This window comes from Apteryx rowi, unplaced genomic scaffold (genome assembly GCF_003343035.1).
Source record: "Apteryx rowi isolate R43461 unplaced genomic scaffold, aptRow1 scaffold_20, whole genome shotgun sequence".
In the NCBI taxonomy this organism is placed as follows: Eukaryota; Metazoa; Chordata; class Aves; order Apterygiformes; family Apterygidae; genus Apteryx; species Apteryx rowi.
In genome coordinates, this window is record NW_020448308.1 from 5,005,019 (window position 1) to 5,024,381 (window position 19,363).

A 19,363-nucleotide genomic window follows, 5' to 3' on the forward strand; every position below is an offset into this window, starting at 1 on the left:
GGGACTGTGTTATCTTCGTTTCTGAAGACCTCACACCAGTGACATCACCTTCCCACTTTTCTCTGTGGTGCTCTTCTCATGCCATGTATTTCAGTAGGCAGGAGATATTTTAGCAGACAGTAGAATAACAGGAAACCAACAAACAAAAAAACCACACACACAGAAAATGATGTTCCCAGTTCTTTGCCGCAATCACATTCTCACTCTTAGCAGCAGGATTTTAATAGCTTGAAATGCAAAACTATAGCATGGAAGACAAAGTATATTTTCTTGCAAATAATATCACATTTTACCTGGAAATTGTAACACCTAAGTCTCTAGATAATTAAAAAAAGGAGAGCATGTGTGGGGGGAAATCTTACCTTTGTCCACCGACAGAGCTTCACCCCAGAGTGGCTTCCAATCAGTTTGTAACCTGACAACAAGAAATTAATTTAACTGTTGCTTTTAACCTGCAATAATTGGTTCACAAAAATGCATCTATTAAGCATCATCATCTCAGTGCTGCTCTTCCCTGTCAGCCCCAGGAACATGGGCACAAACTCGACAGTGCCACCATGATGTTAATGCCCACCCACAGCACTCTCCATTGAATTCTGGGAGTCTGTTCATCAGAGCACAGGCCACTGCCACCCAAGGGATTTTGGCCAATTTGAAATGGTGTCTCTTCCCAGAAGATCTGTTTATGTTGCTCGGTCTTGTGTGAATCAACAGGGGTTGGCCATATAACTTGTTCTTGTCACGGGATGGCAGAATAAAGTCATGCAGGACATCTGCACTGAATTTCAGGGCTGGCTGCAACCCCAAGGGATGGCTGCAACCCACACATGTGCAGATGAGGTCTGTGCTCAAAGCCAGTGCAGAAGCACACCGTGACAGTCTCACCACAGCCACCTCAGCACACGGCTCAACTGCCCTCAAGCAGGACATGGAACAGGGAGCATCTCCCGGGCCTTATGCCATCACCCTGCAGACAATTCTTCCCCAGGACCGAGAAGCTCTGCTCCTGCTGCTCTTCCGCAGGCCTGCCAGAGCCTGGAGAACAACACCTGATCCCCTGTGCAGCTGCGAGGGTGGAGGACAGGGATTGATATACGGACTTAGTTTAAATCCCAATTTCATGGGCGTGGGTCACATTTCTGCTGACTTGCGGCACGGCCACAGCAATGACATCAGTGAGGGGTCTGCTCCTCCATGCCCAGAAGAAAGCACTCTCCCCACTCACCAGCCAGGACTAACACCACTTCATTTAAATTTATCGGCCCAAGAGGATTAATTCCCCAATGTTCGTTAAGCACTAAGTACTATTATTACCCAAACTGTATGAGTTATTTTCCTCTTTGAAGAAACTGCTTAGAGAATCATATATGAAAGATTAACCCCCCCCCTCAAAATTAGCATAAAAATAAGAGGGATTTGAGAAGCCTCACAGCATCATTCATGCAGTGCACAGTAGAATTTACACATTAGTGTGTCCTAGATGTCCCCAAACTGCTTCAGCTAGCCCCTTCAGGCTGATGTCAACACTTCCAAGGGAAAATAAAGTTTATGCATCAAATCTCCTTCCTGTCAACTAGGATGAACTTGACATTCAGCAAGAGGAACTGGCCATCCCCTCTCCCAACAAAACGGGACACAATACCCCTGCCCTGCAGATTTAGGCTGCGTGACTCTCGTGCACAGCTCGTGGTGGGACCCCAGGGCAGTGCAACTGCACCTCAAAAAACACCCCTGTAATTCCAAGGACACCGAGCCAGCAAGTAACTGAAGACACAGCAGATGCCATGACAGCTGCACCAGCTAAAAATTAAACAGTGTGAAAATGCACATGGTTAACAAGAAATCATGCAGCATCTAGAGCACTCTGCTTGAGTTACTCTGGCACTTGAATCCAACAGATCTGCTCAGTCTCCTCTGCTGTCTCTGCCTGAGGTTTGCTCCTGTTCCCTTGCGCTGGCTCTGGCGTTGCTGGGGGCACGGGGTTGGACATGTTTGATTTTAGCCTGGTTGGTTCCTTGCTGTGACTCTCCAGGAGACTGTATGAACGCTTACACCAGCACAAGTGGGGTGCCTGGCAGGAACAAGCAGTGAGGACCCCTCCTTTAGATGGCAAATGGACTGACCGCCAGATTAAGTGAGGTTTCGGTGACTTCAATGTTGGGCTGTTCCCAAGAATAAGTACTGAGCCCCTCTCCCCTCCAGCTCTGTAGGAGTGGCTATTTCATCCTTCCCCAAATGAATAACCTTTAAAACCCCACATACATGCTCAGGGTTAAACAAAAGCTAGTAAGGAAGAAAGAACTGCTGCAAGCCAGAAAGCCTTGGTATTTTACATGGCAGAGCATCCAATCTTTTCCTGGAGAAAGGCACCAGAGCATTTAGTGTAACCATGACCAGCACTTAAAATGTGGAACTGATATTCTCCAAAGCCACATACAGTACTGGAGACACCTTCATCTAGAGGACTGGCTGGGACCCAGAAGATCCTGTAGCGATTTCCGACTCTGACAATGGTTAGAGGTGCAACCAAGTATACATCACTGAATTTGGCTATGTCACATCTCCTCATCCTACCCTGGACGTGTCTTGTCTATTCACTCTGCATTTCTTTGCAGACAGGCCTATCCAGCCAGGCCTAATCTCAAATGAGACCTCCCTGTGCTGCTGGAATTCATGTCTTGACGGGACTTCTTGGTGAGTGTGAAAATGGATGGTACATTCTTCCTCCCTCTGATACAGTTCTCCAAGCTAGACTGTTAGCTGTTGTCAACCAGCATAGCCCTATCCATATTTTTACATTTCTCAGAGTCCAGCAGCAGCGTTCAGGTAAGACTATTCTCTCCCAGATCACTTGTCAGTAGAACTAATATGGCTGCTTTAAAATGGGTGTTAGATTAAAATTAAATTGAAAATAGAACACGCTTGCCCAAATCCACTACTGAGTCGTTTAAGGGAAGAAAGGAGCCAGCTAAACTGAACAAGGTGCCAAACTCTGGAGCCTGAAGCTGCAGCTTTCTCTTACAGTTACTTAGACCAACTTCCACCATGTGAACGCCCACAACTTCCTATAAAGGCCAAGAAAATTGTACATGTTCAACATCAAAACAGAGGCTTACAGCCTTCAGCCAGCTTTAGAGATGAGAAGGGGCTTACTCATCTCACTTGTTGCTGCCAGAAGTCACAGCTATGGTTACTGGAAGAAACAGCATATATTTCCAGAACTTCTTAAAATTCACCATACAAAGCTGTTGAACTTGGTTCTTCACTACCTAGGTAGCTCTTGTAGAAAGTGTGGTTACCTTTGTAAGCCATCCCAGTGAATCCAGGCCTTGCCACGCTTTTCCAGAATCTAAAAGCAGATAAAGCTTTGCACATATCAGTGCCCAAGACCTGGTGCTCTTTACACATCTATTCTAAGCAAAGTCCCTCCATATCTATAAAGACTGTTTCTTCAAGCATTTTCTTACTGCTGGCTAATAACACAGGCAGCAAACCAGTTCAGGCTAAGAGAAAGTACAACGGGTTATGCAAGAAACAAGGACTGAGTTTTAAACCAAATGTGGGAGCAAATGCATTAGAGAACCAGTCAGAGTCTTCTCAGTTCTGATTCTGCATCTCAGATTCCAATGAACAATCCTCTTGAAAGCTCAAGCCAGCTCATCTCTTCCACCAGCTTTGCCACTTCACTGCAGCTCTGCCAAGGCTTTCTTACAAATGGTGCCACACACACACACACACACAAAAAAAGATTTAAATGGTAGTTTGAATCTTATTGACAGCCCAAAAGTCTGCACCTACGTTATGCCAGGACTCACTGTGGACACAATCGCTTCTTTGCTCTTCTTAAGAGGTATTACTTGCAAGCAATAAATGTAAGTGAATATTTGGATACAACACCTTCCAAACAGTGTGCTGTCTAGATGAGACTCTGTCCACAATTCCTACATACCTTAGGGTCCCCATTTATTTTTTTCTTCTATAGCCCAATATTCAAAGGACTCCTTAAATAATAAGCAGGATCATAAAGTAATCAACACAACGCCTTACTAAAAGCACAAGAACTCCTAGTCAGCAGTCTGTGTTAGTTGATCCTGCACTAGATCATGAATTTTGAATAACCTAGAAACCTGCCAAACTTCACTAAAACTCAGTGTCATATCTCACTATTATAGAGGCATAAATTAAGCTTTCAGACAAGCTTTTGGAAGAAATCAGGGTTATCTGTCAGCAACACCAGGCCAATAAACATTTGGTGACTGTTTGCCCTAACAATCCGGCTGGAGTTCAACAGATCACAGTCAGACTTTTAATTGGAAAAAATGGCCTGTATCACAGGTGTTCAATGACACATTGTCTAGGATAAAATGGTTCTGCAGTAGTCTAAGACCATGCTGCAGCATTTCAGTTCCATCATGTAAATAACAGCTTAAAAAACATTTTCTGAAATCCAAAGAATTCATTGAGGGATGCTGCTGAACTCTCAGCCACTGGGAATGTATCACCTGAGATAGGACAGTGCTATCTATATGTCCATGTCACATTGCAGGATATCTTGATCTTCTGGTTATCTTTGCTACAGTGTTCATTTTACCAGCCTCATGTAAGTAACAGGTTTTTCCAAGCCATAGAGTATGGAAGAATTATTTGCATAGATGAGCAATTATGTTAGTTTATTCTAATTTAGAAAGCAGAACGCATATAGCCAAGATAAACATATTTCTATGAGTATAACTCTGTCCATATTAGAAGCAGTATCAATATACTTGCACAGGCTAAAAAAAAAATCCATCTTTAATAACAGTCCTATGACATAACCTCATAAGACTATCTAATTTTCTAGGAGTTTTGACTATTCTGATGTGGCAAAAAGTCTGGAAGAAAACCCAGCAGCACTTTCCAGTACAAATCTCAATACCATCAGGTCTTCTGTTGAAGCAAGTTCTTGGAAAACAAAAAAAACCAAAGGATTTAATTATGAAAGAATGAAGTAGCTCAGTGGTTGAAAAGCTCCCCAGAGGTACCAGAAAAAGACTTCACTATCCTTCTGTGTTAGAATGCAATCACTGTAAGCTTGGTAAAAGCAAATCTGATGTCATGTTAGACTTCAAAAACTCAAATGACTTTCAGAAAGCTTTCTTCTCAGGAAAGAGTAAAATACAGCTCACAAATCAGCGTGGTCCTATCAAGTAGTCTCCTTAAAAAAAAAGCCTTCTGGTTTGAAGCAATGATTATCTGTTAAAGCTGAAACTCTCCTAGTGTGAAGTTCTCCTTTTTGCACCGAATGTTTACAGGAAAAGAGTTTCCAATTTCCTACCATTTTGCAAGAGCGCTGGTTAAAAGGGCTGGAACTGCAGCTCAGTGATACAGCAGTAATCCATCTCCAATACTTTAAGGACCATTTTGAAAGCTCTAATAAAACTGCTGCGCTTGAGCCACCACCCAAAAGACAACTTTCCAACTAAAACTAGAAAAGGAATTAAAAACCCCACACTGTTGGTGAAAGGAACCCATTCAAATTATATCAGTATTTTATACTGAAATAACAAGTGGAATCTGGGAAGTGGAATTTTTCAAATTGCCCAAGCATGATAGGAAAAAGCTCCAGTTTCCTTCCCAGTGCTGCTCAGAATCTTCAAGAAAACCTTGGCCAGCACATCCCAAGATCTAATCTTAGTTTTGGGGGAGAGGCAGCTGTTTTTTTCCCCTTCTTTTTTTTTTTTGTTTATTCATTTTAAGAAAGTGCTCCCTGAAGAAGCACAAAAGGCTTGTGAGCTGTGGAAGGGCTTACTTCCATCAGCTCTAAGCAACAGTGAGAACAAAGGATTGCATGACTGTACCTTATACGTAAAAATACTGTAGTTCAAAAATGGATGCAGTGTTTGGTCTTTCAGCAGAGCTGCTAAGATGTTGCTTGGGACCCTTCTTGTCATACATAAAAACACAAAACCTTTTGAACATTTTTAACATGTAGTAAAAGCCTGCTAAGGTTAGTCAGAGAAATACAGCTGCCACGGCAGACAAACCAAACCTAACCCAGTATCAAGAAAGTGAGAATGGCAAAGTTCAAGGGTGGGAGTGCCAGTAGCTACAATAAACTCTGGCCTCAATAACTAATCATAAAAGAGATAGCAAGTTCTCAAAATCTGGGTTTTCATTTAAATCCACGTGTCCATTTTAATCCAAGAACACCTCTTCCTTTGCAGCACAGAACTGCCAGGGTATTACGCAGTAGGAATATAAAGCTTCCAAAGCTCAAAGTATAATTTCCTATCAGATTATGCCTTTGACAAACAAACAGCCACAAAGATGACTGATATTTTCACCTACCTTCAACTGTTGCTGAAAAAAGGAGAAAAAAGCCTTCTGTATCTGGAACCCATGATAAAGAATAAAGCAGTAAGCTGGCCCATTTGCAGAGCTGTTGTAAAGTGTTTGCCATGAATGAGTCATGCTGACTATATCCAGCAGAAGTGACCACAGCAAACCATGCCTTAGAGAAACCCATGGCCCCAGGGCCTTGCATCACAGAAACATGGCAGCCCACCCTATTTTAATCTATCCCCCAGATCAACTGCAAGTACTTGAGGTGTCCTCTCACCCAGGGCGAGATATAGAAGAGACGCCCATCCTTCAGCCCAAGTAATTTCACCAACATCCACAGTGGCTTTGCCATTCTAAGAGGAGAAAGGCTGCTCCCCTACCCCTAAAAAGGGATCTCTGGGGCTTGGCAAGCACCCTACACCATCCACCAGAACAACCCTGAGAAAAGGGAACTAACCAGCTGTCACCGGAAGTCCCCTTTCAACTGCTCCCAGACACTGTGGCAAAGATAGGACCTGCAAGATAAAAGCCACTCAAACATCATGAACAGCAAAAGGATTCCTACACCTCTGTCTGTGAGGTCGGGAAGACACTAGCTCCCTCGAGAAGGGCACATCCCACGGCTGAAGAGCAAGCAGAAGGAAAAGAAAACACCAGGAGACTCTCAAACAGGCTGCCTCACAGAAGACCCCAGCTTCCCACAAACACATGCCATGCCCAGCTCCATCGCCAGGTCCCCAAGCTTTCCCCTCACACTCACCCCACTCTTTGGCTTCCTCCAGTGCCTTCTGCAGCCCTCTCTTGCCCTCAGTTTCCCTTGGGTCCTGAACCCATTTTTGTCGGCCTGATGACTGACTGGCTAGCAGACAGCAGACATGTGACTAGCCTACAACTATGTCCTTGCCAACTGATGGTTACCAGCTGGCCCAGCAAGATGGATTATAACTTGGAGGTCTACACTTGCCCTTCAGTGAGGGGAAAGAGAGTCTCTCTTCTTTACTCATAAGAAAATTTATTGAAAATTCTCAGGAGCTTAATGTCTTTAAGACCTTTATACTAGTATCGACTTTGGCTGAAACACCTTTGACCTGGCAGGCCAGTTAAGTGGAAGAAGGCAGCCAGCCTGCATAACTCTTTTCCTTAAGTAGCCAGAATACATACATAAAGATTAACAAAAAAAAGAGCAAGAGACAGAATCACAAGTTGCTGTAGACAAACAAAAAACCCACAATATTTTATTTGTGCATTTTAATGAGTCTCTTTCAGTCATTATGGACGTACTTCTTTCTCTACATTTCCATTTGTATAAAAACTGTGACCTCTTGCCTGGGGAAAGTGTTATGTTACAAAGGAAGTACACCTAATGTTATCCTTACCTGAACATACCTGGTAGTTTGTCCCAGCTTTAGACTTAATTTCAAAGACCAATACTCTCCAAAGCCCTTCCAAAACCTAGAATATTTCAAATATCAATGCACTTACATTTATTTTTCCCTTTAATTACACAGAGTAACTTTACCAGTTCCAACAGCTAAACATGAGGGAAGAATCAGGCCCACAAAACTGAGCTCATAACTTCCTACTCTGCCACTGATAAGCAGCTACATCTGCACTAGCAAATTAGTACTGCAGTCAGCTAACCATCATCTCTCGGCACCTTCGATACTGTGGGACTCCAGCATCTTCTGCTTCTTGGATTCTTCCACTTTAACTGCATATATTCTTTATTTATTTACACAGACATTTTTAAGGAACTTCAAAAGAAAAAAAAAGTAGACTTAACTTTGCCTAGTTTCAGTCATTGCATTTATTCTGCTTACAGGTATTCAAGCAAGAAGAATTTTGCATTTTGTCAACTAATTTTTAACATTTCCATGACCAGTATTTGAATTCTGGCCTCTGTGGGAGGCATTGCAGGGGCTGCCCTAGCCTTCTTCACCAACCTCAACCCAGCTGCGAGCTGCTAGTGCCACCTGGAGTTTAAGAGTTACACATAAATCATGCCACATCCCAGAGATGCACAGAACATTTGGCCATACAGCCTGAATGGGTGTGCATCCACCACCACAAATCTCCGGGGAATATCTTTTCACAGTGTATCTTATTTCCAAAGTCAGGACATTTAAAAAGCTCAGCACCAAGAGCCAAGCTGAGGTTGTCAGAAGAGCTCAGAACAACAGGTCCGAGAAAACTTGGTCCAAGAACAGCCAGCAAAAGCAACCAAGCGCTTTTAAAAACCTCAGTCTCAAACAAGGTTAATAAGCACTTGAAAAGCCTAGTCTTCGATATTTTTCCCCCCCAAAGTCAGCCGCCTGATTTCCAATACATACTGAAAAACATAGATCAAAAGATGTCTTTGTATCGAACAGGAAGTCAAAGCATGAAAGGACGATGGTACTGCAGCAGCCCGTACTATTTTTGATACAGCCTGTCTCCTAATATCACTTGCCTTTGGATTTAAGTAAAACAGACATTGCGGACACCATCGTGCTAAGTTTTAGGCTCATTTTAACCACTAAAGCCAGAACAACCCTACTGGGCTATAGCAAAAAATCATACCTGCTATATGTAGTACATACTCAACAGAATGATTTGTAGCATGTTAGTAGGGTCAGTCACTAAATAACATTAATCCAGGTCCATTATGTTACAAACCATAACATTACAGGAAGCACAGTTGCATATAGTAGAATAGTAGTTTCTATTCCTGCCTTAAGAGAAGCACACCAAAGAAAAGCTGAAGCACTGCTCAGCACAACTGTAACTCGATAGGGATGGTGGAAACTGGCTGTCACTGTGGGACATCACATTTGACCTCGAAATCTTTTGAGCAGAGTCAGCTCACTAGTAAAACAATGCTGCTCCCAACTATCAGCCTTCATTTCTGTATTCTGCATGTCAAATTATGTTTTTTTTCCCCCCCATTTGACCAGCAGCATCAGCAAAACATTTGGCAAGTCAAAAAGTGGTTAAACTCTATTAATGATAAACAACCAGAAGAGAGCACAGGTCTCTGCATTATTGATGTAGTTACTTTATATAGTAGCAGCGGGACAATGTAAAAGGTAATCAGTTTTTTGTACCAGTAAAATAAGCACGGTTGATAGAGGACATGGAAGGAACCCCTGTTGATTCACAAAGGGCTTTCTGCAGTCACCTTTCCTATTAGGACAGCAGTTTAAGGCTCCCTGGCAAGCTAAAGCAGGATTTAAATGCATTTCCTGAAAAATAGTGAAGGGCCTGACAATCGGGAGAAGTTCTAGAAAGGCAAACCCAAAATCTTCCTTGTATCCAGACAAAGCACAAAAACTTTCAGCCCAGCAGGGACTGTTCTGAGAACCCACCAACAACCACAGAAAGCAAATCAGAACATAAGCTACATCTCAGCTAGGCTACATCCACTCATCACCACAGGAAACATTAATAGCAAAGGTTTGTTTCTATTTTCAGCTTATTTCCTGTCATCTATCTAAACAGATACAATCTACTAAAGCATAAACATAGCAAAATGGTATCACTGCAAATATAACATGCACAGCCAAATACTTAAATTGTCAGCCCTTCTCTCTCTCTCAAGCAATATTTGTTACTTGGAGGCACTAAATAGTTTGTGCTGAATTTGTATTTTATGCAAGACCGAGCACTGACAGAGAGGGAATCAGCATTTCCTAACACAAGATTACTCCAACTTTCGAAAAGCAACTATTATTACAGAGCACCTTTAATAAAAATATTTGCAAGCAGACAACTAAAAGGCCTTGCGCCTATAAAACCCAATAGTTAAGATTGTTTAGCCCAAATGTAATGCCAGCGCTAAAAGAAAACCATTGTTTAAGCAATACTCAGTTTAACTACAAGAAACAAGATAAATTCTCTTAAAGATCAATAGTTCCAATAGTTTGAAGAGATGCTGTTCAAAGGCAAATTTCTGGTATGCAACTACAACACGAAGGAAGAGCTTTCTTCTGAATTACTAGTACTGTTTTTTTTCCCCCCTTCTCTTGGGCTAATTATGCCCTTAGGGATAATCTTGAAAAGACACTGAACCTATACCCAAAACAACCAGGTATTGCTAAATAAATCATATGATCTTTTGAATCTATTGCACTTGTTCTTTTTCTTTTGGAACGGTGTCAAGGGAAGGAGGGAGTTGTTTTATTTTTGTAGCCCTATAAGCCTGTCTTGGTGTGATACTTCAAGGAAAAAATGCTGCCTGACATGTGAAAAGAGAAGAAAGGCAGATTCTCCTTCCTCACTGTAGAGCAAACATTAAAAGATTATGTGAGTACCAGAAGAAAGGAGGGGATGGTTGCGTCAGTAGGAGCCAGGTGTAACTGAAAAGATGCAGGCACACTAGATTTAAGTCTTTGAAACTGCGTATTCACATAAGTTGAACCCATCCAGTTGATCCAATGCTGGTACTGCACTGAATGTCAAAAAAAGAATTAGGAACCTACAAAATAGAGCTCATCATCAGAATAATGAATTCTTGTTTCTGGAACATCACAAGGAAATCGGAGTTCAGTGGGAAACCTGCCTTTCTGTCAAAAAATTATGGTAGGGAAGTGAACTTCCTCCCAGCACTGTTTCCATTTTTCGGATGACCACTTTTTATATACCACTGAAAAGGCACCATTTCATTCATTCCCCCAGACTGAAGCAGTAGAGACTGGGTCAGAAAACATACCGGCATATGAAACTTCTGTGACCACCACTTTCACCAGGCCATAGCGCAGGGTCAACACAGAGCCCGGCAATGCAAAGAGCCCCCAGGCCAGTGCAGTACGCTGAAAACCTGCCGCTCTCCCCTCAGAAATCAGTATCACATGCAGCCTCCATACGCCTTCCAAGGTTCCTGTGTCCCAAAGCAAAAGCCAAGAGGTCTGGGGGACGTGGGTCACCCTATCATAGGGTCAGTGCCCACTCTAACCTCTCGGCACACAGGACTTGCAGCAGACAAGCACATTCCCCTCCTCACTGCCCATCTCCAGACAGCCTTGCTTCTAGCTGCCCACAGCCCTCTACCCCTGCTAGCCAGGGTCACCTCTTCTCCAAACATCCTTGCAGGCAGGAAGATTAAACTTCTGGATCAAACAGAGCACTAAAAATAAAAAAAATAACAAAACCCTGCAATATTCCTCAAGCTACTCTGCAGCATGCTACACTGCAACTGTCACCACATTGCAGTCTTTAGAATCAAAGCCAAAACGATATATTAAATCAGCCACCTGACAACCTTGCACCGGTTCCAGCCAGCACCACTGTAGCTACGGACATGAAAACGCGGCAAAGTCACTGCCACTTTTTGCTAAGCCTTGCTTTAAAGGGCCCTTCCTGGATTCTTTTATTCAGGCCACGATTTTAAAGACTGGCTCTTTATTTTATAGCTGTGCTGAGGCTAGCAAAAAGAAACCCAACCGACCAAACATGTCTGAGACTTGATGGGCTGAACAGAGCACCGGTCACCTCCAAGAGCTCAGGCTGAAGAACAGCTGAGATCCTGAGGAGCAGAGGTGTTACAATCCCACAGCTGCTGGACTTGCACAAAACATGAGTAGAATTTCAAAGCCCAGCTCTGCAGTGAGGTGTCTCTACTGCAATAAGCAAAAGTGCCTTCTCAGAGGCATCAGGAGAGAGACTATCGATTTAGCTGGCAAGAAAACTGAGCGCTCTCTCATCCTAAGAGAGAAAAGAAATTAGACTAACTCCCATCAGTCTCTACCTGCAGTGACAGAGCAGCACAGAAGAGCTCACATAACCCTTCTCCTGGCTTTGGCACTCAGAACTGAGGCTTTTGACCTGCAAGGCTGTCAGTCTATCTCTTCTCATACTTGCTTAGGCATATCTTTGGAGGGTGGGGTTTTTTTTGTTTTTTGTTTTTTTGTTTTGTTTTTTGTTTTTTAAGAGATTCATTAACATTGTTCTCTAGTAGTTCATGGAGAACTAATGACCTGTTCTTCTCTAGTGGATTGTTAAAATTAATTTGAATGACTTTCTTTTCTGGAAATAAAGTTTCAGTATTGAAATCAGAATTTGAAAATGAAATAAAAAGCAGGGGACTAAAATGGAAAAGTTAGAGGCAAAGTTGATCTTTAAATATCCTTTAGGAAACCTACATTTTGGGAGCTAAAGGCACATGGTACTACCTTCTTCCCGAGCTGACTTAGCAGAAACAAACCCTGTGAACCCAGAGAGTTGTATACATACTTTAGTGTACTCTACCTTAGATTCTTCCTGTTACAAATCAGACACAAAAGGCCCCTTCCTAACTTCTGTCCTACTTCTGACTAGGATCTATCATGAGAGACAGTCCAGAGTGGTATCTTTCTTTAAAATAAAGAACACTAGTCTTTCACTTCTTCTGTCAAAAGTCTACCACTAAGACTTTAAAGCTTGGTCCAGAGTCTAGTTGTTGCAGAACCTCACCTTGTTTTGTGAGTGCTTCTCTCAGAGCTGCAGTAATCATCTCTCTCCTTTCACCCTCCTCCTTCCTCCCAGCGCTCTCTTGAGACAAGCTTGTTCTGCCACCTCCTTCCTCAAGCTCATGCTCCTTCTGTTGAAAGACAGTGAATTACAACCATTTAGTTTCAAGCATCATGTTCTAAATATGGTGGCACAGTTCAACTGCTTCTGACAGACCTGCTAAACTTGAAACCTATGCGAGTGGGCACATTCAAATTCTGCATTCGTGCAATTCTGCATTTTATCCCTCTTCCTACCAATGTCTGGTCTTTCAGTAATTTATGATACCTTTGCGCCATGCCTTTCACAACACTTTAAACACGCTAGACTTTTTACTAGTAACATGGCAATAAATGTCTCTAGGATATTTTAAGAAACAGGTGTTTGAATTTCATCTGAAAGCCAGAGGGACTCCAAGATTTAAATCCAAATGCTTCACGATTCCACAGTGACTTCATCTCTCCATAGAGCACAAACTGGAGGGAACAAACCATTTTGCACCCAAATGCAATCACCTCTTGAGTGGAAAAATAGCAATTGTCCCAAACATTTTGGGCAGGTCAAAGAAGAAAGTCACATCACTAAAATGACTGAAACATCCAAACAGTTTACAGACTAGAAACTATGTTCTTCACAACTCACCTAAAAGGCCAATCAAGCGCACCATCAAAATTCAATCCCCACCAAATGCCCTGCAAGTAAAGGCTGTTCCCCCAGTTAACTCTAGACATACTACCTACAGCATCCCACTTAAGTTTGGCTTCCAACAGAAGCAGCCTTACAACCATAGTTAAGTGCTTTGAGTTTCACTACAACCAAATACAGGAGTATCATATATTAGCATAAAGTTAGAAGAAGGAGAAACAGACCCCAGCACATGAAAAATTGTGAATCCCCTGCTGTATAAGTGTCACTTCAGAGACTTTTATGAGCATTTATTGTTTCATGTCTGCACTAAGAAGCATGAAAGTGTAAATACTTTGATATTTCATCGAACTTGTAATCTGTCAATTCTTTATGGCTTTTTTGCAATATCAGAGAAGTTATGGATAAACAGAAACCAATGGAGAACATCTTGATTTCAAAAAAACCTGAGGCTATTTCATATCTAAGTCTCTTTTGTGCCAAAGACATCAAGAAGTTCAGATAAATGCTTCCAGTTTGGGTCTATCCCACCAACTGTTAGCATCACTAAAGAAACCAGTGCTCTTTACTTGCCAAGCTTTGTGTTCTTCACAGAGAGTGTAATTATTCATTCCTGAACACATACATTGATTCCTTCGTACGTGAGCAAAAGTTCTGAAAACTATTAAAGGTGACTCAGAAGCAAGAAATGCAGGGACTCTCAGAGGTTCAAGGAAAACATACAGTTCATAATGGCATCTGAGAAGGGAAGAGGAAAATAAAAACATTTAAGGACAGAGTCTATCTTTCCTACTCATTTTGAATAATACTTTATCCACAGTTTTAGTGAGATTATGCAGGAAGGTATTTTCTAATGACCCAGTAATACAATCTGGGCCTTACTGAAGAAGAAAGCTGTGCTGCAACTTCCACTTCCTTTCACTCACTGTTCGCTCAAAACCAGTTTTTAGGTAGAAGCAGAGGATTTCATTGGTTTTTGTAATGCAAACTTCTCTGAAAGGCTAGCTTTTTGAAGTACTTGTCTATGGACATGAATGAGCTTTTACGTCCAACAGAAAACTGATCAAGATGTTTAAACAGTAAAAATTAATATTAATTAAAAGCCTCATGTATAAGTAAGAAGAAAACAAAATCATCTTTTAACTATTAAATCTTAAACAAAGAGCTTCTTCTCCAAAAAGCTATTTAACCCAGAACTAGACACTTCCATCCACCTAAAAAGGAAAGGCTCTCTTCTCAGGACAGATACGTTAGCTACCCAAAGCAAAACACTACACAATATTTTTAAGTGGACACGTCCTGGCCCATAGACTCTACAGTCTCATGCCAGGTTAATTATCCTAGAACTCAATGTGTGTTATGGAGCACATTATAATATTAAAAATGCAGTGATTCACTTAGGTACAAATACAACATCCTATCTTCAGATACAAGAAAAAAGTCCTTCTGAAATAAAGGTCCCTTGTATTTCCACCCGTATATTGTGCCTGTTGCTGCAGTATCTGAGAAAACACCAAACCCAAACATAAAAAAGCACCAGTAAATAAAATTGCCTTACTGGCAGGGTAGAAACACATTTATTTCAGTAATCATTTTTCCTTACAGAGATGATATTCTCTTTTCCCTCCTCCATCCTGATGTGAAAGCCTGTAAACAAAATAATCATTTGTTTTTCTCTGAACTGCAATACCTGACTTGTTCTATTTGGCAAGTGATGGGCTTCAGACATTTCTTCTTGGAAATGGAATTCACGGCCCTATGAGTTTTACTTATTTGCTTATTAAACCTTTCATACCTATTATTTAGGATTTCAGTGAAGAGAACACAAAGTTAACTCTGCACAGTGCAGACTTCTCAAGTTCTGATGATTTAGCTGAGAGTCCTGTAATAAATCTATAGCAAGTTACTGTCTTTCCATAACAAATCAAGCAAGTAGTGACAACAGCCATCTTTTCATGCCCTTGAAGTACCTTGCTGCCAAAAAACTGCAGAGTTGTCCTCTACTCCGTATTCATGGATGGAGAGAACCTGCAGACAGGAAGACCTAGGAATTCATTTGAATTTCTTAGTAACTCGAGGCCCAAGGCAGCTCTTGCTGCAGCCTGCTGGAATTTTTGCCACTGTAATTCAGTCAGACCTGAATACAAGCAAAAAGTCCTCCTAAATTAAAGGTCCTTTGTATTTCCACCCGCATATTGTGTCTGTTGCTGCAGTATTTGAGAAAACACCAAACCCAAACAAAGCAAATCTCACGGGTAAGGACTTATGATGACCTCCTCCACAGGTGAAGGCAAAAATTTCTTCCCCTTTACTACTACACGGGTAAGGACTTATGATGACCTCCTCCACAGGTGAAGGCAAAAATTTCTTCCCCTTTACTACTATACAGGCAACACAAGACGACACAGTCAGCAAGTATTTTATGGGCAGGCAGGGAAAGCCCGTTCCCTGATGTGTCGAGCAGAGGGCATTGGACACAGCACAAACAGGTTGCAAAACCCAAGAAGGATTCCCTGCCAAGAGAGAGGCGTTACTGCCCCCTTTAACATATCACAGTTTAAGTGCTTCAAAGGATTTCCTACAAGTATGTCTAGGAAACACATCCACAGCCACATTCAAATATGGTCAAACTGTACAACAGGATGTGCTACTGCCACTTTTCTTTGAAGCGCTCTCTCCAGGACACCAGGGTGCCCAACTGCTCCTTGTGTTTTCCGTTTTATTACATCAAATGCTTTTCAAAACTCTGGATTGCAGGAAAAGAGAAGGGAGAGAGGAGGGAGAAGAAAGGAAAGGAGGAAAAAAAAGCAGCACATTCCAGGAACAAGTATTCCCTAAACTAACTTAATTTAGCATTTTTAGCCTCATGGCTCTATTTATCAATGTGCCACAGCTAACAAAAGTGTGTTCCCTCAGCAGTTTTTACTCCTGGAAGGAAAATGACACCCACAATACCCCAAATAGATGGTTCTGATTGAACTTCCTTCCTGCTTAATCTCCCAGCAGACAAACAACAGGGAACCCTAGAATTGTCATCATTTACAGCCTCATCCATCAAAAGACTTTGGCATCTTTTAATGAATGAAAGCTACAAGCACTAAGAAAAGAGTAATAACATCAGGGGCTGGAGCCAGGAACAACGCAACCAGAACTAAGGGAAAATGCAAGCAACATTGTCAGAAAAAGATTCCTAGCAGCAAGAAATATTAGTAAAAGTTCCCCAGGGGAGTGGCTGAATGAAGTATTAAGTTCATGAATTACATGCATGAAGAATTAAAAGCCACACCAAGCAGAGCTTTAGAAGCAATACCCCAGTGACAAGAGGACAGTTAGAAAAGCCAACAATTTCTTCCCTAGTTCAGGCTCAGATATCAATGACAGCATATGTTCAGTAGACATCAGGCAGCCCACACAAATGGCATTGGTTTCCTTACACCTTCCTTTTGAGTCGCTGATACACCAGAGGGCTGTGCTGCCATTCAGAGGGACCTGGACAGGCTGGAGAGGTGGGCGGAGAGGAACCTCATGAACTTCAACAAAGGCAAGTGCAGAGTCCTGCACCTGAGGAGGAATAACCCCATGCACCAGGACAGGCTGGGGGTCGACCTGCTGGAAAGCAGCTCTGCGGAGAAGGACCTGGGAGTCCTGGTGGACACCAAGTTAAGCATGAGGCAGCAGTGTGCCCTTGTGGCCAAGAAGGCCAATGGTATCCTGGGGTGCATCAGGAAGAGTGTTGCCAGCAGGTCGAGGGAGGGGATTCTCCCCCTCTACTCAGCCCTGGCGAGGCCACATCTGGACTAGTGTGTCCAATTCTGGGCTCCCCAGTACAAGAGGGATGTGGCACTACTGCAGCAAGTCCAGCGCAGGGCTACTAAGATGATTAGGGGACTGGAGCATCTCTCATATGAGGAAAGACTGAGAGAGCTGGGCCTGTTCAGCGTGGAGAAGAGAAGGCTGAGGGGGGATCTTATTAATGTGTACAAATATCTGAAGGGAGGGTGTCAAGAGGATGGGGCCAGACTCTTTTCAGTGGTGCCCAGTGACAGGATGCGAGGCAACAGGCACAAACTGAAACACAGACAATTCCATCTGAACATGAGGAAAACCTTCTTTTCTGTGAGGGTGGCTGAGCACTGGAACAGGTTGCCCAGAGAGATTGTGGAGTCTCCATCGTTGGAGACAGTCAAAAGCCATCTGGATAGGGTCCTGGGCAACCTCTTCTAGGTGACTCTGCTTGAGCAGGAGGGTTGGACTAGATGATCTCCAGAGGTCCCTTCCAACCTCAACCATTCTGTGATTCCCAGAATAGGTCAGGGTGAAGGCTTGCACAGAGTAATTCTTTAGCATAACCAAAAGAACACACAAATGCTGGTCTGCTGTGGGATTTTCTTCCTCCAGGTGGAAAACACCACTTGTCACACAACTAAATGTTAGCACACGGAAACAGAACAGCAATTTGCTCAATCCATGTACTAAGTGCCCTGTCAATCTTGTAGCGATATGAAATACTCTAAATTGCTGTTAGTTATCAATAAAACCAGCTTTGAGTATTTGTAAGTGAGCACAAAGGTGATTAATGGATTCTTGGATTGAGTAATCAGTGAACCAACAAACAACCTAACAGTAAGAAAAGCTTATTAAAAATAGCTATGAGAGTCTACATAATCACAGACTACAGACCCACTCCAAACATCACTGTCCAGTTAAGCACAGAAACCTGAACTGAAACAAAAAAGCTGACAAGAGAGAAGTATGACAGCTAAGAGGTGGGGGACTTTGCAATCCATTACTTCGCAATGGATTAAAATAGGAGGTGGCTTGATTAAAAGAAAAAAAAAAAATCACAACATGTATTTTCAAGAAGTATACTTAAAAATGGAGAAAGCCCTGACAAGTTCCAACCAATACAAACAAAAAACTGGCTAGAGAGATTTTCTCCTGGAAGTGAAGCCTTTGTGAATTTTCAATAAAGAGGTGGAAAGAAATCTCCACCCACATCTACCTTATTATGCCATAAAACTAACACTAGATCCCTCACACCATTCTCCGAGGCAGCTGTTACTGGCTGCCACCAAAAGAAAGGTTGCTATTCTAACAGATCTGTAGATCGGACCCTGCAGAGGAAAATCCATGTTCCCTTTAGTTTAGAAAAACTACTGCCGAGATTTTGACAAGCGTAACAGTACCGAGAACTCATTTTAAAACCCAAACTCAGGCAGACAAGTAATGACAGAAACTTATGCTGCTATCCAACTGAATCAACTTGCAAGAGGCACTGCACATCTGTGAAGTGCAAAAGGATAAATGATCCCACCAGCAATGCCCGTTTCCTTGTCAGCTCAACAGCAGCCAGTATCCTCAATGACAAAAAGATTCCCAGATTGCAACTCTAAAATTATATCTGCAGGGCTAAAGCAGCGTCATTAAGAATCCTTCACTGAGGTATAGTATCACTGCTCTGCTGCAGGGAAGGTTTTTATAAGGATGCAGCTAAGCCATGACTCCAAGCGTTTCACATGCTGCTTCACGTTTCTGTTGACATCTGTTAGAATTGGGAAACTTCCTTAGACACACTTGCAAAGGAGACAGATTTCAAAGGAAATAAAAGAATCAAAACTAAAGGTGTTTGTCTGCTTCCACCCACAAATGACTAGCTCCTATCTGAAAATTGTACCATATTTGCATTTTTATTACTTTCCTCGGTGCTACAATAATCACAACTAAAACCTAAGAAAATATGATTTGACAAGAGCGTCGCGAAATGCCCAGCCCAAAACCTGTAAGACTTTCTGCTACAGTCCATTCTGCTGTCACACACAGCAAGTATCACACATCCTTTTACAACATCTTGCTGTATTTTGCAGATTTTTCAGATGGTTCTGTAAATGACTTCTCAGCTCCACTTCATCATTTCTTTTCCTTACAGTTTAGGACT

The 19,363-nt window shown here is 42.3% G+C and overlaps 1 protein-coding gene across 4 annotated transcripts in view; it reads right to left on the reverse strand.

The window, feature by feature from the left end:
- TYW1 (tRNA-yW synthesizing protein 1 homolog) overlaps positions 1 to 19,363 on the reverse strand; it is a 115,516-nt gene that overhangs the window by 82,366 nt on the left and 13,787 nt on the right. For all 4 annotated transcript variants that reach the window (XR_003253151.1, XR_003253152.1, XM_026063662.1 and 1 more), the window contains exons 8-9: positions 12,748 to 12,874; positions 363 to 415 (exon numbers count right to left, since the gene is read on the reverse strand). Coding sequence is in view for 2 of the 4 variants with exons in the window: in XM_026063662.1 (XP_025919447.1) it covers positions 363 to 415; positions 12,748 to 12,874 (180 nt within the window). In the remaining 2 variants the exon portion in view is untranslated. The remainder of the gene's footprint in view (positions 1 to 362; positions 416 to 12,747; positions 12,875 to 19,363) is intronic.